The sequence below is a fragment of the Suncus etruscus genome, chromosome X (genome assembly GCF_024139225.1).
Source record: "Suncus etruscus isolate mSunEtr1 chromosome X, mSunEtr1.pri.cur, whole genome shotgun sequence".
Lineage (NCBI taxonomy): Eukaryota > Metazoa > Chordata > Mammalia > Eulipotyphla > Soricidae > Suncus > Suncus etruscus.
Genome location: NC_064868.1, coordinates 70655287 through 70681632, shown reverse-complemented (window position 1 = coordinate 70681632; position 26346 = coordinate 70655287). Strand labels below are relative to the sequence as shown.

At 39.1% G+C, this 26346-nt stretch overlaps 1 protein-coding gene across 1 annotated transcript; it reads left to right on the top strand.

Moving 5' to 3' along the window:
• Positions 1-15439: 15439 nt before the first annotated feature.
• On the top strand, positions 15440-18235 carry ARMCX2 (armadillo repeat containing X-linked 2). The gene is made up of 2 exons (XM_049766607.1): positions 15440-15608; positions 15915-18235. Exon 2 carries the CDS (start codon positions 16041-16043, stop codon positions 17835-17837), a length of 1797 nt encoding a protein of 598 aa, XP_049622564.1. The 5' UTR covers positions 15440-15608; positions 15915-16040; the 3' UTR covers positions 17838-18235.
• Positions 18236-26346: the final 8111 nt, after the last annotated feature.

The following is a 26346-nucleotide window of genomic DNA, read 5'->3' as shown; positions in this document are numbered from 1 at the left end:
GAAATGCAAACTGGAGGAAGGAAAGCCTCTTCAACAAGTGGTGTTAGAGCAACTGGTCAGCTGCTTGCAAAAAAGTGAACTCAGACCTCCATCTAACTCTGTGCACAAAGGTCAAATTCAAATGAATTGAAGAACTAGATATCAGACCCTAAACCATAAGGTATTGAACAACACGTAGGTAAAACACTCCATGACATTGAAACTAAAGGCATCTTCAAGGAGAAAATAGCACTCTACATACAAGTCGAAACAGAGATAAACATATGGTTCGTCACCTCAAAGGAAATAGTACCTAGGATACAAAACGCACCCACAGAATAAATGAAACTATTCACTCATTACCCAGACAAGGCTAAAGAAATGGTGGAATATATACACAGTGGAATATTATGCAGCCATCAGGAAAGATGAAATCATAAAATTTTCCTATACATGGATGGACATGAAAACTATTATGCTGAGTAAAATAAGTCAGAGATGGAGAGAGACACACAGTATAATCTCACTTATCTATAGGTTTTAAGGAAAATAAAATACATTAGTGTAATAATGCCCAGAGATGTGAGCCTGAAGGACCAGATCATGATTTGAAGCTCACCTCGAGGAGGGGTGAGTGTAGTTAGAACACTAACAACTACCAAAACAATGTTAATGAGTGAGAGAAGTATAATGCCTGTCTTGAATACAGGGAGGGGGTGTGGGTGGAGGGAGATAGGGTGCAATGATGGTGGGAATATTGCACTGGTAAACAGGGTATTCTTTTTGTGACTGAAATCTAACTACAGTCATGTTTGTAATCACAGTGTTTAAATAAAGATAAAAAGGAGTAAGCCCTGAGCACTGATAGATGCAGCCCCAATCTCTCCACCCCCAAATTAAAATAAAATAAAAACAAGAACATAGAAGATGTGATGGAATAGAACCTCTAAGACTAGCTCATTAAAAACATTGCCATTTTTGAATCAGAGGGAGTGCTCAAAGGGCTGGAATACTTATTTTGCAGGAAAATGTCCCTGAGATGATCCCTGGAACTATCACACCAGATCTTCTTGGAAATGGCTAAAAAATTCATCTTCAACAAAAAATAGATAGATAAATAAATAAAAAAGTTTATTTTGTGCTTTTTTTTCCCCTCCTGCATAGGCACAGTAAAATATTGGGGTTGTTTTGGTGGGGATATTGAAGTTGTTGTCTTCATTTTTAATTTGTTTTTCATTCTTTTCTTTTCTTCTTCCTTTTTGCGCTGTCATGTTTTTTATTACAAGACCATGGCTATTTTGTGGTGTTTATCTTTATTGCTGTAGTGCTCACTGGATATTTTATTTGATATTTCTTTTTGTATTGTTGTGGTGTTTCACTTTCTTTTTCCCTTTTGTCTCTCAAACCGAGGATGAAAACTTCTAGAAGGACTCTGCCCATTTTTGGCATATTTGATTTTTACCCCATTTTATTGCTTTTCTCTTCTTCAAACAAAACCACATAACTTGAACAATCTAGTCCTGCCTCCCAAATTGAGGGGGAAATAATGGAGGGTACCAAGACCAGTTGTATGACCACTAGGTAGTAAGCTAGACACAGAGTGGACCACTCATTCTAGCAGCCCGGGGGGGGGGGGAGGGGGGAGAGTGGGAATATGGGAGGCAGGCTGGGAAAGGGGTGGAGGGAGGACAATTCGGTGATGGGAATTCCCCTGATTCAATGTTAATATGTACCTAAAATATTACTGTGAAAGATACGTAAGCCACTATGTTTAAAATAAAAATTATGTTAAAAAAGTCATCTTATACCCCAGAAAATACTGTATTTAAAGAAATTTATTTATTTGAAGTTATGACATAACATCATAATACATTTGTTTTACGGTGACTGAAAGAGAAGTTATTAAAAACAGAAAGAAATAGGAAATCTAAAAAATACAAAAAAGAGAAAATAATATGGGCAAAAATGACGAAAAAGATCATTAGCAGGTATATTTGTGAAAAATTTTGTACCACCAATAGAGTTATTAATACAATACCAGAAGGTTTAGTAAACCCCCCCTTTTTAAAGAATACAATACACTGAAAAACAATGTATGTGTGTGGCAGTTGTTTGTTTGCATAGGCACAGCAAAATATGGGAGAAATTGAAAGGAAAACCTTTGGTCTAAAAGCAGGGGGACCTTACCCAGAAGTATTCTGGCATAATCCCAACTCCAGGCTCCAGGCATACTAGGTTGTCCAATCCCATAGTCATTCTCTGTGGTCCCAGTAACATCTCTTCACCATCACAGTTGTTGCTGTCAGGTTTTTGTAGTTATATATCCCGGTTTTTGTACAGGTCCTATGTCGGAGTCCAGCTGATGTGTAGCATCTTCTGGTTTAGTCTTGCCATTAGGTAGCATTGCAGAGAATCCTGTCCTACAAGCAGACTGTTGCTATTACCAGGTCATCAGGGTGTCATAAAAACACTCTTTGAAGTAAATCTGTGCCATGCCTGTAGTAGGGCCTTCCCTTGGTAGAATTTTTGTTCCTGGTGATGGTGTAGGAAATGATGATGTTTCCATATATGGTTTCCATGGTTAAGGGGTGAATGGTCAATGTCAGCTCTGCTGAAGTCTAAGCCAAGTCACTATGCCAGTGTTTAGTGTGTAAGGTCCCACTGCAGTATAATTTTTTGTGTGTTCCTATCTCTATTAGACATGTCTACTAGACATGTCTAAGAACTTGTCTGCATATGCAAACATTTTCCATTTTAATGTGCCTATGCAAAAAGGAACAATGCCACAAGGTATTACTGATGCATGTGGGGGCCAAGGTGTCAAGACCAAAGATCCCCATAACCTTTTTCTTATATTAACTCTAAACAGAGACTTATCTACCAGGATTCCATACTAAACAGATCCCGAGGAAGGGAGAAATTACCACTGCATAAGATATTCAATAAAGGTTATGCCTATTAAAGGAATGCATCTAGGGCCCGGAGAGATAGCACAGCGGCGTTTGCCTTGCAAGCAGCCAATCCAGGACCAAAGGTGGTTGGTTCAAATCCCGGTGTCCCATATGGTCCCCCGTGCCTGCCAGGAGCTATTTCTGAGTAGACAGCCAGGAGAAACCCCTGAGCACCTCCGGGTGTGGCCCAAAAACAAACAATAATAATAATAATAATAAAAAATAAAGGAATGCATCTAAAGAGATATTCAATGGAGACATATATGTCCCTTTAAGTCTTTTGAATAGTCAGGGGAGGTGTAAATTCCAGAGTGCAGCTTTAACCTGTGATTTGGCTTTGTGGAGTCTAAGGAAAATGGCTCCCAGCAGTTACATATCAGAAAATGTTCTCAAGTGGGGAACTTCTCAGCAACCGAATCTAATAGCAAGCAATAGTCCATGGTGAAGGGGGAGTGAAAGAAGAAGGGCCTCTGAGAGTAAATACATAACCACAGGGCGTCGGTTTCTTCTCATGCTGAGAATCTATTTTTTCAGTTGGGGAACGAATTGGCATCTGTGTGGGGTGGGGAAAATATTCTGCTTTGTGAGGAGTGAAGGACTGAAGGTAAAAAAAAGTTAAATGTGGGGAAATATCATGGAAGGCTAGAAATAGGTTTGTAAGGTGGTAAGCAAAGTGTGGGAAGGATGGGGTTATTAATAATAGGGGGAATAACACTATAAACATAGATGTTTCATCTGTTACAGAAGGACATTAAATTGACATTGGTATGATGAATACATACACTCATGTGCATACATCTGTAGAACCAGAGAATCGATCCATGGATTACATTTGAAAAGGTGACCTTGGTGTTATGGGACAGAACACTTAAAAAGAGAAATAAAAAGAAAAGTAAGTAAAAAAAGAAAAAAAGTAAAGTTAGCAAGTTTGATGAAATTTTTCCCTTTATTTTGGCCAAATATGGTTGATGAGGGTGAACTTAACTAAAGAAAGGCTTCATAGATTAAGATGTATTTAGAGCATTCTTAAAAACTATCACAATTTTCAATTTATACAACCAAGTGATATGGTAATGAGCACTGTATGGGGAGTCTGTACCATGCAATTAATATATCTATTACAGACGAATGTTAGACATTTTATGAAGAACATGTACACTCATGCATGGATCGATTTATGGGTTACAATTGAAAAGCTGACCCAAGTGAAATGGGACAGAATGCTTTTATTTAAAATAAAATAAATAATATAAAAATTAAAAATAAATTACAACCAGCAAATCTACTGTAAAAGTTTTCCATTTTCTGTACCATTCCTGGTTGGTGAGGGTAAACTTTACTGGGGAAAGGCTTTATGAAGTAGATTGTGTATAGAACATTCTAAAAAACTAAGTATCATGGTATAGAGCCCTGTATAGGAGGTATAAACCATGAACTTATTGTTTACTGGGTCTTGAGCAACCTGTTTCTTTTCCTCAAAGCAAACTAAAGTTATGAACATTATAGTATCTTGGTAAACTAACTACAGTTTTAGTGGGAGCTAGGAAAAATGAGTACTGATGGACAGGAAAGTTGCTGGGGGAGAGCCAAGCAAATCCCCACTTCTGTTTGGTGGACGGGCCTAAGAACTACTGTCATTCCCCTCCCCAACCTCTCTGGTGGCCCCTTTCCCAGGAGGGTGTTGAGGGCAGGCTGGCATGGGGAGGATGCCCCGTGGCACTGGTTAAACTCCTTTGAGGGCATTCAGTGTGTAGTCTCCTTGCTGTTCAGCTGGCCCAGGTTTCCCTGTCCCCAGGTGCAAGGAGGTTCGGTAACAGCGCTGGGGACCCGAGGGGGTACATCATCTTCTCTGGCAACTCATATATTCTACTCTTCTTTGGATAGATGGTACCATCATTCTTTTCTATTCACTCCACATTTTTTTTTGTTTTTGGGTCACACCGGGCAGGGCTTAGGGGTTACTCCTGGCTCTAAGCTCAGAAATAGCTCCTGGCAGGCTCAGGGGACCATATGGGATGCTGAGATTCGAACCACAGTCCTTGTGCATGCAAGGTAAACGCCCTACCTCCATGCTATCTCTCCACCCCCCACTCCACATTTTGGGAAAAATTATTACTTTCATATTTTTAGCCCTAAAAATTCCAGTAAATGGGAGTTGGGAAGGAATGTCAGGAAAAGCAGCAGAGAACTGGAATGGATTTTGTTACTTTATTGTTAAGGCTACTCAATTCCTTTTTAAAAAATTTAACTCAAGGGAAATAATATAGTGGATAAGGTGCTTTCCTTGAATATGCCTGACTCTTAAGTTTGGTCCCTGATATCCCATAAAGTCCCCCAGGAACAGCCAGTAGTAATTCCTGAGTGCAGAGTCAGGAGTAAATCCTGATTATCACTGGGTGTAACCAAAAAAATAGACTATTTAAAATACACTATTTTGGGGCCGGAGAGATAGCATGGAGGTAAGGCGTTTGCCTTTCATGCAGGAGGTCATCGGTTCGAATCCCGGCGCCCCATATGGTCCCCTGTGCCTGCCAGGAGCAATTTCTGAGCCTGGAGCCAGGAATAACCCCTGAGCACTGCCAGGTGTGACCCAAAAACCAAAAAAAAATAAAAAATAAAAAAATAAAATAAAATACAATACACTATTTTACCAGAAAATATAACAAAGCGATTTAAGAAAAGGTTTCACTTTGAGGAGATCCTTCCCCTTAGCCCCACGTTTCTGTACTTCTGGAATCCCTAGAAGCCACAGTTTCATAACCATGTCAGCCACAGATCCTGGAATTTCTGTGGCCTTGAGACACCTCCAAAATTTTCAATACTGACAGCCCAGTAGAAAAGTATCAAATTAGCTGTCAAAGTAGCATAGAAGCCACCTAAGGTTAGCAAAGAGAATCAATAGCACATAATATTCAACTAGCAACAAACATCTTAGTAAACTTTCAAACAATGCCTTCCTGACCTCATTGTGAGATATAACAGTTTTTACAAATTTACTTTTGCTTAAGTTTTTGTGCTAATTCCATTACCAATTGGTTATAAATAAGCAATATAGAGTAAATTATTTCATGCCAACCAAGGATCAGGCTTGGAGGTGGGTGGAAATACAGGGGCCATTGTGGAGAGAACAACATAATGATGTATTATGTTTACAAAAGGTTGAATAAGGTTATAAAATGTAAAAGAGAGATAGCACAGCGGTGTTTGCCTTGCAAGCAGCTGATCCAGGACCAACGGTGGTTGGTTCGAATCCCGGTGTTTCATATGGTCCCCCATGCCTGCCAGGAGCTATTTCTGAGCAGACAGCCAGGAGTAACCCCTGAGTACCGCTGGGTGTGGCCCAAAAACCAAAATATAAAAAAATATATATAATCATGTTTTTAAAAGAAAAAATTATTTTAAAAAGAGAACTTATAAATCATAAACATGACATATATTTTCGCATTGAATTTAAGGCAATCTTTATATTTTCTATACTTATTATCACAATTCTGATACTGCTAAACACTTTTAAAAACCTGAAAATATGACATAATGCATCAGGTTTTATTTATAGAATGCAAGAGAGCAGTTTACTGTTAGGAAACTATGTATAGGGGCTGGAGAGATAGCATGGAGGTAGGGTGTTTGCCTTGCATGCAAAAGGACGGTGGTTTGGATCCTGGCATTCCATATGGTCCCTGAGCCTGCCAAGAGCGATTTCTGAGTGTAGAGCCAGGAGTAACTTACCCCTGAGCACTGCTGGGTGTGACCCAAAAACCAAAAAAAAGAAAGGAAGGAAGGAAGGAAGGAAGGAAGGAAGGAAGGAAGGAAGGAAGAAAGAAAGAAAGAAAGAAAGAAAGAAAGAAAGAAAGAAAGAAAGAAGAGAAAGAAAGAAAGAAAGGGAAAGAAAGAAAGAAAGAAAGAAAAGAAAGAAAGAAAGAAAGAAAGAAAGAAAGAAAGAAAGAAAGAAGAAAGAAAGAAAGAAAGAAAGAAAGAAAGAAAGAAAGAAAGAAAGAAAGAAAGAAAGAAAGAAAGAAAGAAAGAAAGAAAGAAAGAAAGAAAGAAAGAAAGAAAGAAAGAAAGAAAAAAGAAAGAGCAAAAGAAAGAAAAAGAAAACCATGCATGTATCAGTTGAGTACTTACTAGCTGCCATGCATTGTTCTAAATGCTGTAGTTACAACAGTAATAAAGCAAACCCAGCTCTCTATCCATTATAGTGAGAGAAATAATTGGAACAAACTCAACATAAATAAACAAAATGTATGGTATATTGTTAAGTGACACAAAAAAGAGAAAGAGATTGAGATAGGTAAATAAATAAAAAATTGAAGTAGATTGAACTTTTAGATAATATGAACAGAAGAATCACTGTAAGGGTGACCTTTGAGTAAAGATTTAAAATAAATGGGGACCTAAGTATGGTGCTACTTGTCAGAAGAACCCACACAGGAGGACAAGCAAATAAAAAGTCTCTGTGAAGGGAAAAAGTCCAGTACATTTCAGGGACACAAGATGACCAAGATGTACAAGCTAGAGGGAAAGCAGTAGAAAATAAGGCAGAGAAGTAAAAAGCTGAAGAGATTAGGCTTTCACATTGAATTTAATGTCACAGATTAGGCTGTCAATGGTAGTTAGGATGTTTGCATTTATTCTAAATATCTTGCAAATTAAGTGGAGATTTTAATTATAGGGATTTATTGAGAATAAACTACAGGAAGACTAGAATGTCAAAGGGACTACTCTAGATATATTTTTCATTAACCAGCAAACTAAGGAAAAATAATTAAATCTTGCTACCAAAGAATGTGAAAAATTTAGTCATTCCTAACTAAAAATCTGTTAGTAAAACAGGAATAAGAACAAACTTCATTTAAATGGTAAATAATCCCACATAACTTGGAGCCAGGGAGATAGATAATATAGTGGATAGGGTACTTACCTTACACATGGCCAACTGGAATTTGATCCCTGATACCTCATATAGTATCCTATGCCTCACCAGTAGTGGTCCCTGAGCACAATTCCAGGAGGAGTAAACCCTGAACATGCCTGGTTATTGTCCAAATATAAAGCAAAAAAGAGGGGCCAGAGAGATATACAGAGATATACAGTGGGGTGCTTGCCTACATTCTGAGTGCAAATCCAGGAGTAATCCCTGAACATTGCTGTATGCAGCCCCCAAACAAAACAAAAACGAAAAAGAAGCCTATATAATTTAATGAATCATTAATGGTTAAATTAAGTCATATATTAAACCTCCTTTGAAATAAAGTTTTAAGATAAAATAGCTGCAACCTGGTACAATTATGGTAATGAAATAACTAAGGAAGTAAAAGACAGTTAACTGATATTTGACTCATTTGGTAGAACATAAAGAACTAAAGAAAATCTACTGATAAAACTGAAGAAAACTAACTCCTAGACAGGGCAAAAATAATTGTGATTACAGTGGAAAAGAAATGGGTGGTGGAAAGAATGATCAAACTGGTCTTTTTTGTGGTGGGATTACAATAGAATTTTGATGGCAGGATTAGTAGGAATTACAGGAAAATAAAATTAAATCCCAGGAATTCTATTACATTGTGACCCAATGATTAATCCACTTTTTACATATCTTAACCTTATGAAGACTATACTAAAGACTCTTCTAAAATAGCAGCTCACCACAAAGAGTGATGAGTGTTGTTAGAGAAATAACTACATTGAGAGCTATCATAGCAATGTGAATGAACAAGGAAAGTAGAATCCTGTCTAGAGTACAGGTGGGGGTGGGTGGGGAGGAGGGAGATATGTGACATTGGTGATGGGAATGTTCCACTGGTGAAGGGTGGTTTTCTTTGCATGACTGAAACCCAACTACAATCATTTGTAATCAAGCTGTTTAAATAAAGATATAAAAATAAATGAATAAAGTAGCAGTTTCTTCTCCTCCTTCTTCTTCTCCTTTTCCTCCTTCTTCTCCTTCTCCTTCTCCTTCTTTTCCATCTTCTCCTCCTTCTTCTCCTTCTCCATCTCCTCCATCTCCTCCTCCTCCTCCTCCTCCTCCTCCTCCTCCTCCTCCTCCTCCTCCTCCTTCTTTGGGTTATACCTGGTGGCACTGCTCAGGGGTTACTCCTGGTTCTGTAATCAGAAGTCACTCCTGGCAGGCTCATGGACCATATGGGATGCCGGAATTCGAACCACCTTCTGTCCTGGATTGGCTGCGTGCAAGGCAAATGCCTTACCATTGTGCTATTTCTCTGGCCCCACTAACAGATTTTTTCCTAAGCTTAATCTTTCAATAAGAAGACTTACTACTTGCCTCCACTCACTGACACTATTTTGTTTTGGTAAACATAAGCAAAAGTAGCAATGGAGCAAATAAAATATATCAGAAAGAAGTTACACAAAACAGAAAAGTTATACTATACGATGAAACAAAAGTGGCATATAAACTTTAATCAAGAATAAATCAGGGGTCGAGCGGTGGCGCTAGAGGTAAAGTGCCTGCCTTGCCTGTGCTAGCGGTTCGATTCCCAGGTGTCCCATATGGTCCCCCAAGCCAGGAGCGACTTCTGAGCGCATAGCCAGGAGTAACCCCTGAGCGTCACCGGGTGTGGCCCAAAAACCAAATAAATAAATAAATAAATAAATAAATCAGGAGATTTTTAAGCACCACCAATATTTCGTTTAGCTCTCAAGAATGTTCAATATAACACATACAAAAATGGAGAAAAAAGTTAGAAGTATGTAATAGGAAAATGAACATTATCTTCTTTTACAGTAGGTCAATATATATGTACCTGAAAATGCATCAGATGAAAGTTCGTGGAATAATAATAAAGGTCACAAAAATGACAGATCTAAGACAAATAAGCAGTAATACATAATTTTCCTTAAGCAGAAAATTATCCAGCAGAAATTTTCATTGGAAAAAGGAATAGTATTTCAGCAATATAGACTTCTAAATATCTAGGAGATCAAATGAGCAATATGACTTACTTAGCAGAAGAATCTTAATAAATTTTAAGTCTTTATTTATTTATTTATTTTAATTTTTATTTTGATCATAATGGGTTACATATCTTTCACAGTAGTATTTTAGGTACATATTAACACTGAATCAGGGGCATACCCACCACCAAATTTGTCCTCCCCCATCCCAGTTCCCTTTCTGCAATCCATATACCCCAGCATGACCCCCCGGGGCTGCTAGAGCGGGTGGTCCCCTCTTTGTCTAGCTTACTATTAGTGATCATATATCTGTTTGGTCCTGGTACCCTCCCTTGTTTCCCCCTCTATTTAAGAGGCAAAGCTAGATAAATTAAGTTATATTGTTTTGTTTGAAGGAAACAAAAGCAATAGATTGGGGTACAAAGTAAGAAAAAGAAAAAAAAAGAAATCAAATACGCTGAAAATGGGCGGAGTCCTTCTAGAGACTTTCAACCTCAGTTTGAGAGAGGATGTGGAAAAGGTAATTGAAACACCACAACAATACAGAAAGAAATATCAAATTAAATATTCAGTGAGCACTACAGCAAAAAAAAAAACAAGCACCACACAATAGTCTCGGTTCTGAAATCAAATCATGCTGGAGTGCAAAAAGAAAGAGAAAGATAAGATAAAATAAAATGAAATAAAATAATATTGGAGACATCAACTTCAAAATCTACACCAAAATAAAGATGTCAAAAATTGATCAATCAATAAAGAATCTTAATAAATTTGATTGAAATTTACTTTATTCTAAAAGTGGAGCTGAGCAAAACGACAGTATATCTTATTACTGAGGGGAAGTCTCAATTTTAAGATGTTAATATTCAAATTAATGCGCAGATTTACTGCAAGTTCCAAGTGGCCAGAATGAACCATAGTGGAGGCATTTGCCTTGCACACTGCCAACCTGAAATCAGTTCCCCAAACCTCATGTAGTTCCCAGAGCCTCATGAATGATCCCAAACTACAAAGCCTGAGCATCAGAACCTGAGTAAATCCTGAGCATTACAAGGTATGGCCCCCAAACAAAACAAACAAGAGCTAACACATTCCAAGTACTTATTTATATTGTTCTGTTTGTGACTTAAATGTTCAGCACAAATGCACTAATATATATATATATGCATATATATGTATGCATATATATAATTAAAATTTTTTTTGTTTTTTGGGTCACACCCGGCGATGCTCAGGGTTTACCTCTAGCTATCTGCTTAGAAATGGCTCCTGGCAGGCACGGGGAACCATATGGGATACCAGGATTCGAACCAACCACCACAGGTCTTGGATCGGCTGCTTGCAAGGCAAACGCCCCTGTGCTATCTCTCCAGCCCCATAATTGGAAATTTTTGGTAGTGACTGAAGATAGAAAGTTTATCACAAGGTTCCTTTCATATGTACAATATGTATTTCCTTATTTTTTAAAATATTTTAACTCTTGGTATTACTTTTATTTATAGGAAAACAAATCCAAAATATTCCTAATTTGAACTATTATAAATAGCACAGAACCACTAGACTACTAAATTTGTTCTTCAAATTTGGTAAAGAAGTCACAAACCCATTAAGAAACTGATGATGCCTATGACCACTATGGCTTCCAACATGTGCTTAAGCAGCAGGCACTCACAAAAACAAACAACAACAAAAACACACACACACACACAAACCCCACACATTTCTACAATTTCAGGGAAAGCATAGAAGCAACCAACTGAGAATAACTACGTTAATCAATATAGTCTATGGGAGAGATTTTGGTTTCTGGCTGACAGTTGCAGATAGAAAGTGCATCAATGTCTTGTTAGTGTAGAAGTGAGCCTGAAGAAATGGCTTGATGGGGCCGGTGAGGTGGCGCTATAGGTAAGGTGTCTGCCTTGCAAGCCCTAGCCAAGGAAGAACCGCGGTTTGATCCCCCGACGTCCCATATGGTCCCCCAAGCCAGGGGCGATTTCTGAGCACTTAGCCAGGAGTAACCCCTGAGCATCAAACGGGTGTGGCCCAAAACAAAGAAAGAAAGAAAGAAAGAAAGAAAGAAAGAAAGAAAGAAAGAAAGAAAGAAAAGAAAAGAAAAGAAAAGAAAAGAAAAGAAAAGAAAAGAAAAGAAAAGAAAAGAAAAGAAAAGAAAAGAAAAGAAAAGAAAAAAGAAAAGAAAAGAAATGGCTTGCTCTCTCTGGATGCCTGCTCTAAATAGACCAAAAGTGAAAAATGCAATAAAATATACCTCTTGGGCCACTTGAGAACACCAATCTGAGGGACAAAGATCATTTGAGTACTGTGAATGTGAGCAAAGTGAGCAAGTCTGTGTGCTTCCCCCAGTTATCATTCCTCCAAGGCTTCATGAAAATCTGCAAAGGTAAGAGTGAACAGCAATCTTATCTAAGCAATCTTGAGTTACTTCTGTGAGAATATGAGGGAAGGAGGGAGGGATCCACAGGAATCTAATTAGAAGTAGTCACCTGAATAATGATGACATTTGGCACCTTAATCACCTGTCCGTTTTTATTTTTGGAATGAGAAACAGAATCCAGTGCTAAAGTGCAGGGGATGAGAAACTGGCAGATGGGAGAATAGGGAGGATTTGATCACCTCTGCATCCCCACCCTAATCCCTTCTATTATTTCTTTGCCCTAATATTTTTTTTCTTTTTACCCATAGTTAAATAAGGAATGAACCTAATTCTGGAATAGGTGCTCAAAACTGTCATGGTTGCAGCTATCAAATTAGCGGAGGCTCACACAGCAGTCAGCAATGGTTTGAGAACATTAATAAATGTGTTTCCCTAACAGAACAAGACAGAATTGTTTGTTTACTCAGTTTAAAAGCTGTGTTAGACTGGGGAAGGGGGTGAAGAAGTGGTGTTCTTTTTTATAACTGAAACCCAACTACAAACATATTTGTAATTATGGTGCTTAATGATATTAAAAAATAAATAAAATACAGTTGAATGAAAAAAAAGCTGTGTTAAATAGAGAAAAAGTAGGATACTATTTGCCCAAAATAAATAAGATTGAACAACTAAATTTATCTACTTGAATTAATTTACAGATTTTATGGTAACATGTTTATCTTTTTTGTTTGTTTGTTTGTTTTAGGTCACACCTGGCAGTGCTCAGGGGTTACTCCTGTCTCTGCGCTCAGAAACCACTCCTGGCAGGCTCAGGAGACCATATGGGATATCGGGATTCGAACCACCATCCTTCTGTATGCAAGATAAATGTCCTACCTCCATGCTATCTCTCCGGCCCAGTAACATGTTTATCTTATGAAAAATTTTATTTTAATTATTTAAATACTGTAACATGTTTAGAAAACTATTTCTCATAAAACCAATATAATACATTTTAGATGATAAAGAGATAAAGTTAATGTTGCCTTTCAATGTACATGGCATATGTACTTTTACAAAATATGCCCAATTATTTTGTTATTATGTCCCATTCTGAATTCCTGATCTGATGTATTTTTTTTACTGTGATAAAAGATGGTCATAGCTTTTAAAAAAAGACAGAGGAGAATTGCAGGCACACAGACCTCACTCCTGCTCTTCTCCTTTCTGACATTCTGTACCTTGGTTACTAATGAATGCAATGGAAGGAGAGTAAGTATCCCAGGAAAAGATGAGATAATTTCACAACGAAGAGTGGGGGGGCGGGGGAATGGTCAAAGGCTTCAAAGAAACACATCCCACTCACCCTGGTGAGCAGAGAAACGCAAATTCTAACCCCGGGAGAGGGCCTGGTTGTGGGCCTTGGGGACTACCGAGATTGAAAAATGACTGACAGGACCTGATGTGGTGGGGGTGGGGTGGGAGTCTGGTAAAGGAGGGGGCTTGTGCTCTGGGTGGGAGTGGAAATCGGAGAAGTCAGCTTACTGGTGATGAGGATCTCACGTGACCAGGAGCTGACGTGGGCAAAGGTACTTAAAACCCTGACTGCGTTCCACCGTTTTCCTCTGGGTACCAAGTCAGTATCTCTGCGCATTGTTGTGCGGTTAATCCAGGGAAGGAGGAGAGGAGGAGGAGGAGAAGGAGGAGGAGGAGAGGAGGAGGAGAAGGAGGAGGAGGAGGAGGAGAAGGAGGAGGAGGAGGAGGAGGAGGAGGAGAAAATTTCCCCAGATCCGGGCAGGTTGGTGTGAGGGTGAGCATTGCTCACCACCCCTGCAGAGGGGTAGCCCAGAAATCAGGGGATCTGAGGCCGCGGGCGCCCCTGTCTAGTATGCCTGCGGCTTTTCAAAGGCTCGCTGCTGGTTTCGCTGGGCTTCGGGGAGAGGGAAAGGGGGAGGGGGATCGGAAAGATTTCATCCAAATTCATACTTTAGACCTCAACCAAGTGTTAGGGGGGGGTATTGTTTTTCACACTCAGGCCCCACACCCCACATCCCGTCCAGTGTGGAGAGAAGGGAAGCGACATAACATGGCCACGCATACCAGGCCAGTAGGGGGGTAAGGAAAGGGTAACCGAAAGGGCAGACAATTTGGAAACAATTTCGCAGGTTTACTCCCGACTTCACTTTGCAGATACCGTGGGCGCCCCGCCTCCTGGCCTGCCCCCTATCTTTTAGGGGTGCTGGGAAATAGGGGTGCCAACTCCTCTTGGGGCTGGCTGGATTTGGCGTTCTTCGGATTTCTCAGGAGGAGGAAAGACCCCCCGAGAGAATCTATTAAACTGGTGAGCTAACTCTCAAGCAGGCTGCTTCCCAGACATCTCAAGCCCACACGGCCGGTGAGACCGTTTTCTTTTCAGTTCTGAAAGAGGAGAACATGTTCGCTGGCCAGAGAAATGGCGGTGATCGGGGATTTGGATGGGGGGTGGGACATGAAGAGTGGAAAATCACGACCCTGAAACTGAAAAATATCAAACATCCAGGCTCCGGTTTTGCAGGTTAAAGCTAAACCGGGGGGTGAGGGTGGAGACTGGAGGGCCAATACTGATCGGAGGGGGGGGGGCTTAATTATTTGGTAATCTAGAATTGTTGGCCTATTCGGCGTCCCATCCAGCTCTAGCTGCACGTCACCCGACGCCCCTTCGGCTTCGGTGTGGTAGGAGGGGTGTGGCTGTGTGTCCCAGAGAAATGGCGGACAGGGTAGGAGGGGCAAAGGGAAGGGGCGTGGGAGTCTGCTCTGAAGGGTATTAAGGATTTGAGGGGAAGGGAGATAAGAACTGAGGGAATTGTGGGATGGAATCTTTCCTGTTTCTGGAATGTGAGTGCCAAAAGGCAATTATTGCGACTTTTGTCTTGGCTACTGTTGCATCTACCAGGCTTTCAGTCTCCAACGTCTGCATGCAAACTGTGTCTTCTGCCCTTCAGTCTGCACTTAGGATGACGCTCTCATTGAATTTAAATGAGAAACATTCCCGATTCCTTGTAAGCCAGTGATGAGAATGGGTACACTCTGAGGATCTATGGTGTGGTTGCGGCTGGAACCAAAGGCCCCTCTTTCTCCTCTTCCTCTTTAAAGATACTATTATTCCAGGCCTGTTCTTATTGATTCAGGGAATGGATGTAGCCTCGAGCTTCATAAAGTTTTGGGAAAGAGGAGCTCTGAGAGGGTGAAACTTTGCCCACAGGTTCTCAAATCAGGAAAGGAAATAGAATCCAGCCACTGAAGGCTGCATAATGCCCTTTCCTGGATCTCTCCACAGGTCTGGCTGGCTGTGGGGCACTGCACCACTACAGGAGTGGTAGAAGAAGAGAAACTTCCCCGCTCTCTCCTGTCCGGTATGTGCCTGAGCATCAGGGATCGTTGGGATTGGATGGTTGTGATCAGAGTAGAATCTGAGATCACTGATGTATGTGCTGCTTTCCATCAGCTTATCTGGCATCCGTTGAGAAACTGGAGCATTGTATTGGTATTGGACTGGGAGGTGAAAACATAGAAAACATAACCAGGATTCTAATTCAGCACCAGTGTTTGGCTACTAACCTACCCACCAAATAATAAGCTTTCAATTTTCTCAGAGAATGTTTGCTTAAATATGAAGTAAGCCAGAACCCTAAGCCTAATTTCTAAACCTTTTCCTCTAGGTCCTACTTGGTTTTCAACTTCTGTAGAACTGATACAACTGAGCTGAAGAGCCTCTCCTGGAAGTGCACACAGCCGACTAAAACAAGTTAACTCCAGATCCTGGGTCAGAGAGTCCTACGAGCATCATGAGCCGTGTTCGGGATGCAGGCTGTGTAGCTGCAGGAATAGTGATTGGAGCTAGTGCCTGGTACTGTGTATACAAATATGCCGGGGGAAGAAACCAAACGAAGAAAAGACTGGCCAAACCCAAAACCAGGGCTCTGGCTGGGACTGGAGCCAGAGCTAGGGCTAGACTCAAAGCTGGTTTTACAATTGATCTTGGGCCAGGAGTTGGACCTCCCACCCCAGTCTATGCTGGGACAGAGAATAAGTCACAAGATGACCCTTCCGCTCTGGAGCCTCCTGGACCTGAGGCTACGGCCTCAGCTATAAGCAGTGCTGAGGTTCAGAGTACAGCAGGAAATCAGGTCCAAGAGGCAGAAGGAGCCAAGGTTGAGCCTAAGGCTGAATCAGTAGTGGAAACTGCAGAGGCTTCTACAATGACACAATTTCCTTGGGAGATAGAGATTCCCACAGCTTCAGAGGCTCCCAAAGTAACAGGAAACCCCAAATTGGCAGACATGCCTAACACAGCAGAGGCTTGTGGGACTCCCGGGGCAATAGTGCCTAATGAAGTAGGTGAAAGTACCAAGGCAGTGGAGACTCCTGTACAGGCCACGTCTCCTGCGGCAGCAGCACCTACTGGGGCTACAGAAGCTCCTGCGACTTCAGGATCTCCTAAGTCAGCAGCAGCCTCCAAAAAATCTCCTGGGGCTCATACTGGGGCTATACCTAAAGCTGGGTCAACTACTGGAGCTGTACCAAAAGGTGCGGCCAAAGGTGGCAACAAGTCTCGGACTGGGAAGGGCAAGGGCAGGAAAACCAAGAATGAAGTAGATGAATTGAGCCTTGGGTTTCGCCCTGGGGATGGAGCTGCTGTAGCTGCAGCAGCCTCTGCTAATGGGGGACAGGCTTTTTTGGCAGAAATCCCTGATTCTGAGGAAGGGGAATCTGGGTGGACTGACACAGAGTCAGACTCGGACTCTGAACCTGAAACCCAGCAAAGAGGAAAGGGGAAAAGGCCAGTTCCCATGCAGAAGCGTCCCTTTCCTTATGAAATCGATGAGATTCTGGGGGTGCGAGATCTCAGGAAAGTCCTTACTTTGCTTCAGAAATCAGATGATCCTTTCATCCAACAGGTAGCTTTGCTCACTCTGAGCAACAATGCCAATTACACATGCAACCAAGATACTATTCGCAAATTGGGAGGCCTCCCCATTATTGCCAACATGATCAATAAATCTGATCCCCACATTAAGGAAAAAGCCTTAATGGCCATGAATAACTTGAGTGAGAATTATGAAAATCAGGGTCGGCTTCAGGTCTACATGAATAAAGTGATGGATGATATCATGGCTTCTAACCTGAACTCAGCAGTACAGGTAGTTGGATTGAAATTTTTAACCAACATGACTATTACTAATGATTATCAGCACCTGCTTGTTAATTCCATTGCAAATTTCTTCCGTTTGCTATCACAAGGAGGTGGAAAAATCAAGGTTGAGATTTTGAAAATCCTTTCGAATTTTGCTGAAAATCCAGATATGTTAAAAAAACTGCTCAGTACGCAAGTACCAGCATCATTTAGTTCCCTCTATAATTCTTATGTGGAATCAGAAATTCTTATTAATGCTCTTACCCTATTTGAAATCATCTATGACAATCTCCGAGCAGAAGTATTCAACTATAGAGAATTCAACAAAGGTTCCCTTTTTTACTTATGCACTACATCTGGAGTGTGTGTTAAGAAAATTAGAGCCTTAGCAGATCACCATGACCTCCTGGTGAAAGTCAAAGTAATAAAACTGGTGGACAAATTCTGATTAGCTATGTGCTCTTTATGGATTTAAAGGAATGTCATCATTTTGCTGTCTGGAAGCAAGGAAAATGAAAATGTTCTGCTTTTCCCCTTGTTTTCTTCTTAAAGGGATCCTTGCAACTGTAGCTTTGAGTAAAAATGATGTTTTCTGTGACATTATCCTGCTTTAAGCTCAACCATTTTTTATGATACCAAATAAATAGTCCTCTCATACTGAAAACACATTTGTAACTTTCGTCATGCTGCTGGGTGGAAATGTTTGTGCTGATTCTTGTATGTGAATTGACAGTGAATATGTCCATCATGAAAAGTAACAATTCTATCGTTTGTGTTGACTTGAATTTATCCACCAAAGACTTAATATGTGTATGTATCAATAAAGTTTTCTTTCAGCTGAAAAAATATTCTCATGCTTGAATTCAAAGTAACTGCATATATTAGATAGCTAAATGCAAACCTATAGTTCACAGTACCTGGGAATATTTCCATTGTCAAATATATGCTCTCTTCTTAAATGAAGCCTAAATTACTAGAAAGCTTCAAAGAGGACGAGTAAACTTAAACTGGGGCTGAATGACAGAACGAAAATTATTCTGCAAGTTACTAAAAACATTTGACAAAAGGAAAAATAATATATGACAATGCAAAGTGGATTTGGAGCTAAAATGTGATTTTGTGCAGATACTGGAAATAAAAACAGTTGTAAAAATAAAGCTACAATAAACCAACTATGAGATGATGACAAGTGAAATAATGTATTAGCTATGAGAACTGTTAGGGAATGATGATAATAGGTATCTTACCAAAAAATAAAAAGATAGAGAAAATTAGGTACCAAAATCTGGTGCCTGACTTAGCAATATATAAAAAGACCATATGTTCTAGCATACAGTCTGGTGACATGAAATACCAAAGTTTATTACCATTTATAATGATGATTAAAAAATACTGACAAACATTATTAGATGTAAAGAGTATTTCCCCTGCTACCTTAGAAGTTACCAAACCCACCATCAGAGTGCCAATATCCTCTGCCTCACAGTGTCCTTGGGAAAGCTTTGGCATTTAAAACTTATAAAAATAGGAGCCAGGGTGGTGGAGCAAGCCTTGCAAACACTAACCTAGGACAGACCTCGGTTTGATCCCCTGGCATCACATACGGTTCCCCAGGCCAGGAGTGATTTCTGAGTGCATAACTAGGAGTAACTCCTGAGCATCACTGGGTGTGGCCCAAAAAATAAAAGAACTTTTAAAAAGTTATTATATTGTTTGGATTGCCTTAGTGTTGACTCTTAACATGGAGTCAACACGAAAACATTGACTCTTAGTGTTTTGATGTACATAGTTACTTTACCTATCCATTACTAAAAAGACCAAGATTTATAACCAAAACCTTTATATTATTGGCATTTTGCCAATCATTACCTTTGCCCCTCAACTGCCTTTACTTATCTTACATTCTCATTTATGTAATCTATCACTAAGGGTTTGCCATCATTTTATACCTTCCATTCCTTTGTCTTGTTACTCTGTATACCACAGATAAGTAAAAGTATCTGGTATTTATTCTCTCTCTGACTTATGAAAAGCAATTTGGTAATGTGCATTGGAAGTCTTGAAATTTCACCTGCATTTGGGCAGGAGAGTGTGCAGAGGTTTAGGTGTTTGCCTCACATGTGGCCAACTCCAGAGCAAGGCTAGGATGATTCCTAAGCACATAGTGAGTAATAAACCCTCAGATATGACTTAAACTACTCTACCCCAAATTTATCTGCTTTTCAACTAATCATTCCACTTATAGAATTTTTCATAAAGAAATAATTTTAAGTGGAAAAGTAAAAACAATATTTACTTGAACATTTTTTTCTGAGAGAAAAATTAGAAGCAATTTAAATATCTAACACTATATAATTGACTGAACACTAAAATACCATCTAAATATAGTATAGTAAATCATACAGTTAGTTAGTATAGTTAGTAAAAGCCCCAATGTACATCTTTACTATAGACATGAGAAACATTTACAACATCTGAAACTATGACATTAGTAAAAATAAAATTCACACAACTGAGTCATTGAAATTTTTCAGATATTTATTATGATATCTCCATATTTTATGTCAAATTATATCATATTACACATCTGTGGTTTTCAGTGTTTAGCCTATGGATCACTCTTGGGCCCCAGATTATAAGGTCAAAATATTTTTGGATTTTGGACCATACTTGTTCCTGGCTCTGCCCTTAGCAAACCTCTAGGGACTATATGTGGTACAGGGTATAGAAACTGGATTGGGCACATGCAAAACAATTGTACTACTTGCTGTACTATCTCTGCTGCCTCCCAATTACTTTTATAGCATTAATAATGTATTATTTATTATTTTCAATAGTATGATTTTTACACTAATTGTGTAAAAGCAATGGTGAACAAATTACTGATTCATTAATTCCATGTTCCTAATAACTGGTAGTTATATATTTACAATCAGAACTCTAATATTTTAATATGCAGTTTCATTTTAAATGGTCTTATTGAAATCTGGCTATTGGTTTGTTACTTTGCTGTTAGGTATTGTTTCAAGCCTATATTTATCCAACTCAATAATACATGTTAACAATAAAACACTAAAATAATTTTAAATAATAAAATGTCCGATTGGAATTCATTTATAGAAAAATCTAAATTTTATTAAATCTAATGTTTACTGTAATTTTGTCTTTTTGATAATTTTTGTGATAAAATAGAAAGTTCACACAAAGTAATTTTGCTGCATTGCTCAATAAAATGGTTGTGTTAAAAAAGTTGGGCCCGGAGAGATAGCACAGCGGCGTTTGCCTTGCAAGCAGCCGATCCAGGACCAAAGGTGGTTGGTTCGAATCCCGGTGTCCCATATGGTCCGCCGTGCCTGCCAGGAGCTATTTCTGAGCAGACAGCCAGGAGTAGCCCCTGGGCAACACCGGGTGTGACCCAAAAACCAAAGATAAAAAATTATACACCATGAATTACAATATTGTTAGCAATAAAGTTTCAGACAATACTTACGGATATTTCTGGAGCTATAGAAAGTATGCCTGCCAGGCACAGGGTCCTAGCATCTAATTGACTTCAGAGCAATGCAAGTATAATTTCGGTGACCTTCAACATCACTGAGGATGTCTTCCAAAACATTTTTCTGAAAGTTTTTTTCTTGTTCTATTAGGGAAGAAATGATGAAGCGGTCTAGAGCTTAATGGTCATTGTATTTTATTTTATTTATAACCATTGTAACCCATATAATATAAAATACATGGCCATTTATAAGTAAAAAGCATTGCCTGGTCACAAGGTGATTCTGGATGAGGAAAAATCAAAGATTATTTTAACCCAATTAATAAGGAAAATCTAAAATTATGTCACTATTGGAACAGTAAAGTTTTCTGGTTGAAATAGATAAGGAATCTGAACTCATACATCAAACATGGATATATCAATGTTTCTTGGCTAATTTCTGTCTATTAGGATTACCCAACCATCTTTCTTTACTCTGAGCAACAGGGAACGCTTCCATGCAAAGATATGTAGTATGACCTCACGAACGAGTTACTAACCATACAATAAGAAGATATTTCATTTCCTGAAGCTTCAGGGCTTTTGAGGGGGGCACATCCGGTGACGCTCAGGGGTTACTCCTGCCTATGAGCTCAGATGTCGCTACTTGCTAGGCGGACCATACAGGACCATACAGGGAATCGAACCGTGGTCCTTCCTAAGTCAGCCGAGTGCAAGTGCAAGGCGTCCTACCGCTGAGCTATCGCTCCGACCCCAAGCCTCAGTTTTTTACAGTTTGATCAAATCACATGTGAAAGATAAACAGCATGGTCGGGGGTAACTAAATGAGGAGTTATCTGAAAAAAAATCTTAAAACAGTCTGAAAAAAACAAAACAATAGCATCAGTACTTGAGCTCCTGCAATACACTCTTCTTCTTCTTCTTCTTCTTCTTCTTCTTCTTCTTCTTCTTCTTCTTCTTCTTCTTCTTCTTCTTCTTCTTCTTCTTCTTCTTCTTCTTCTTCTTCTTCTTCTTCTTCTTCTTCTTCTTCTTCTTCCTCTTCTTCTTCTTCTTCTTTTCTTCTTCTTTTTCTTCTTCCTCTTCTTCTCTTCTTTTTCTTCTTCTTAATATTCTCTTCTCCATCTTCTCTTCTTCCTCTCCTCCTCCATCTCCTCCTCCTCTTCTTCATCTTCTCTTCCTCCTCCTCCTCCTCCTTCGTTTGTGGGTCACACCCTGCTGCACTCAGGGGTTACTCCTGGCTCTGAGCTCAGAAATCACACCTGGCAGGCACTGAGGACCATATGGGATGCCAGGGTTCAAACCACCATCTGTCCTGAATGGACTGCTTGCAAGACGAATGCCCTACCGCTGTGCTATCTCTCCAGCCCTATTACTTCTGAAATGTGGCTGTTGAAACATTCCTTACATATTCTGTACTATGGTTTTTGTCTTTAAATAGTGTGTCTAAAACATGGGAGAGACCTAGGACTGTTTCCAGAAACTTGTCTGCACTAAATATTTCTTCATTATTTGCTTTAGTTTACTGGTCCAGATATATAAACTAAATAAGATGTTGAATGTGTTCTTTTCTTCTTAATTGCAATATCTGACAGAACCACAATGTCTGGTTTTAGTGATATAAGGATGAATGCAGAAATAGAAATTCTCTTGGAGACCATTTTTTCCATTCATTAGCCAGCCTAGACTTTTGACATTTTATTAAATTTAAATATATGAAAATATAATTCTTATATTTTTGGTGACTTATCAAAAGGTTAGAGCATAAGAATAAGACCAAAAGTAGGGTAGAAAGTATAGAATCTCAAGAAAATATGGATATTTGGGCTTAGGTAGGAAAAGTTCAAAAAAAGATTTCTTCTACAAACTGGTTGACAACTTAACTGAATTTTTTTCTCTGTAGGTTTTGGATGATGAAACGGTTGATCTTGTAAAAAGTGACTTCACAGAGCAAAAGAATTGTGTAGGGATAGGATCATATTTTTGTTTCCATGGACACTGAAAACCTGTAGTGAAAACAACAAATAGTTTAAATTATGGAGTGCTTGGTTCAGTGTAAAAGACAAAATAGAGAAATAATGAAATCTTATTACAAGAATTCCCTTCCATTTAAGGCTTTCAATCCAAGACAACTTGAAGAATGAGTTTAGAAATTGGTCTTTTCTAATACTTAATCGTAATATCAGTTGAATTCACCACTTTACCAGACTTCCTTTGTAAACCAGGAACACTGATAACAAAATAAATGATACAGAAAATTCTGAGGCTATGTACCTCTTGAAAATAGTTCTCTCTGTGCCCTTCTTAAAAGGAAAATAGATAGCAATTTGTCCTTTGTGCCTTCATTGAGACCCATTCCTTGAAATATGGAAGTACTACAGGACTGAGGAAAATATTGCAATACCAAAGACAAGAATAGTATAATTGTAGATTTTGAGTATGTTTGACTAAGAATGTAAGTCAAATACTTATATTACTACTATAATTTTATATTAATAATTATTGTAATACATAATTATTATTAATATATTGATTAATTCTAATCCCAATATGGAAATTCTAAGATTGACCACAAAATAATAGAAGGATATAAAATCAAATCTGAATAGGTGCAACTACATAAAACTAAAAAGTTATTGTATGGCAAAAGAAACAAAGGCTTAAAGTAAAAGACAGCTACCTGAGTGGGAGAAAATATTTTCATTCAAAATAACAAATCAATGGTTGATATCTATGATACACAAAGTATCCACAGAGCCTAAATGCCCCATCAAAAATGAAGAGAGGACATGAACACTTTCTTAGGAAAATCAACGAATGGCTAACAGGCATATGAACAAAAGGGTTATTATGGCCTATCATGACTTATAAGTAGGAAAATCCAAATTAAGAAGAAAATTCACAATATTACCATAGAAACTCAAATACCTTGGAATCAACTTAATTAAAGAGGTGAAGAACCTATAAAAGAAAGCTACAAAACACTGCTTTAAGAAATAAAAGAGGACACAAGGAAATGGAGACGTACTTTATTCATGTACTGGAAGAAATAACATTATTAATATGGCAATATTTCCTAAAGCATTGTACAGATTTAATGTAATCCCTCTAAGATATCCATTACGTTCTTCAAAAACGTAGATCAAATACTTCTGAAATTCATTTGGAGCAATAAATTCTCATGAATAGCTACAGCAACCCTTGGGAAAAAGAAGATGAGAGGCATCACTTTCCACAAACTTTAAATTGTAGAAAAGGAATAGCTATTAAAAGAGCATGGTATTGAATAAAGATATACCTTCAGATCAATTGAATAAACTTGACTATTTAGAGAATGACCCTCAGACATACAATTAATCTTTGATTAAAGGGCAAGAAATACAATATGGAGCAAGGAAAGCCTCTTCAATGAGTGATGTTGGGACAACTGGTGAGTCACAGGCATAAAAGCAAACTCAGACCTTTATCTAAAACCATGCACAAAGGTTAAGTCAAAATTGATTGATAGGGGCTGGAGAGATAGCATGGAGATAAGGTGTTTGCCTTGCATGTGGAAGGGCGGTGGTTCTAATCCCGGCATCCTATATGGTCCCCAGAGCCTGCCCAGATCGATTTCTGAGCATAGAGCCTGGAGTAACCCCTGAGCGATGCCTGGTGTGACCCAAAAAATTGATTAAACACCTTGATATCAGACCGGAAACTATAAAATATATAGAAGAATTAGGCAAAACACTTTATGACATTGAGACTAAAGACACCCTAAAGGAGGAAACCCTACTTTCCAAACAAGTGGAAACAGGTGAACAAATGCGACTACACTGAACTAAGAACTTCAAAGGAAACAGTGACCAGGATATTGAAGCCAGCCATGGAATGGGAGAAACTATTCACCTAATACCCATCTGATAAGGGGCTAATATCTAGGACAATCAAGGTACTGACAAAACGTAACAAGAAAAAAAATCTAACCTCATCAAAAATTGGGGAGAAGAAATGAACAGACTTTCCTCAAAGAAGAAATACAGATGGCCAAAAGGCACATGAAAAATGCTCCTATCATTAGGAGGATGCAAGTCAAAACAACAATAATGTATTATCTCGTCCCACAGAGACTGAGACATATCACATAGAACAAGAATAGTCAATGCTGACCGGGATGCAGAGAGAAAAGAACTCTCATTCTCTGCTGGTGGGAAGTTGTCTAGTCCAGCCTTTCTGGAAAACACTGGATATTACTCAAGAAAAACCTGAAACTTGGGGCCGGAGAGATAGCATGGAGGTAAGGCATTTGCCTTTCATGCAGAAGGTCGGTGGTTCGAATCCTGGCATCCCATATGGTCACCCGAGCCTGGTAGGACGATTTCTGAGCTTAGAGCCAGGAATAGCCTCTGAGGGCTGCTGGGTGTGACCCAAAAACCAAAAAGAAAAAAAAGAAAAACCTGAAACTTGAGCTCTCATATGATCCAGCAATTCCACTCTGAGGGATATACACTAGGAACACAAAAACAAAATACAAAAATGAACTCTAGGAAAGAGATAGATGCAGAATAGTCTCACTTAATTTATGGGTTTTAATAAAAATAAAAGACATTTTTGCAATAATTCTCAGAGACAAAAGAGAGGAGGGCTGGAAGGTTCAGCTCACAACATGAAGCTCACCACAGAGTGATGAGTGCAGTTAGAGAAATAACTACATTGAGAACTATCATAACAAAGTGAATGAATGAGGGAAGTAGAAATCCTGTCTAGAGTATAGGCAGGGGTGGGATGGGGAGAAGGGAGATTCAGGACATTGATGATGGGAATGTTGCACTGGTGAAGGGGGGTGTTTTTTACATGACTGAAACTCAACTACAATCATATTTGAAATCAAGGTGTTTAAATAAATATATTAATAAAAAAGAAGACATGAAAAAAATTGAAAAAATGCTCTCTACACTCCTATGTTCATTGCAGCACCTATTTACAATTGCCAGAATCTGGAAACAACTCAGGTGCCAGACAGGAGAAGAGTGGATAAAGAAGCTGTAATACATAAACACAATGGAAAACTATGCAGTTTTTAGGAAAAATGAAGTCATGAAATTTTCCTATACATGGATGGATATGGAGACTTGTGGTGTACCCCAAGACCCACCCATATCTGGGAGGAGTTTTGGGAACCGGATAATAGGTGTAACTACCTGCAAGACCTCCCATTTCTGGGAGGGGTCTGGAAAAGGATAGATAAACCTCTGAGCCAGGGGATTCGGCCCTTTTTTGCCGTTTCTCTCTTGGCCCGGCTTGGCTTCCTGGCTTTTGGATCTTTGGGCCGCATGGAGCCCAAAGGGAAGATGGCTAACAGGAAATAAGATGCAGGGCTAGCAAAATATAGCTGAATGCTTAAAAGGTTGACATAGGCCACACACCTGTGGTGGCTAGGGCATAAATAAAAATGATTCTTCCTGAAGCCTGCGTGTGAGTG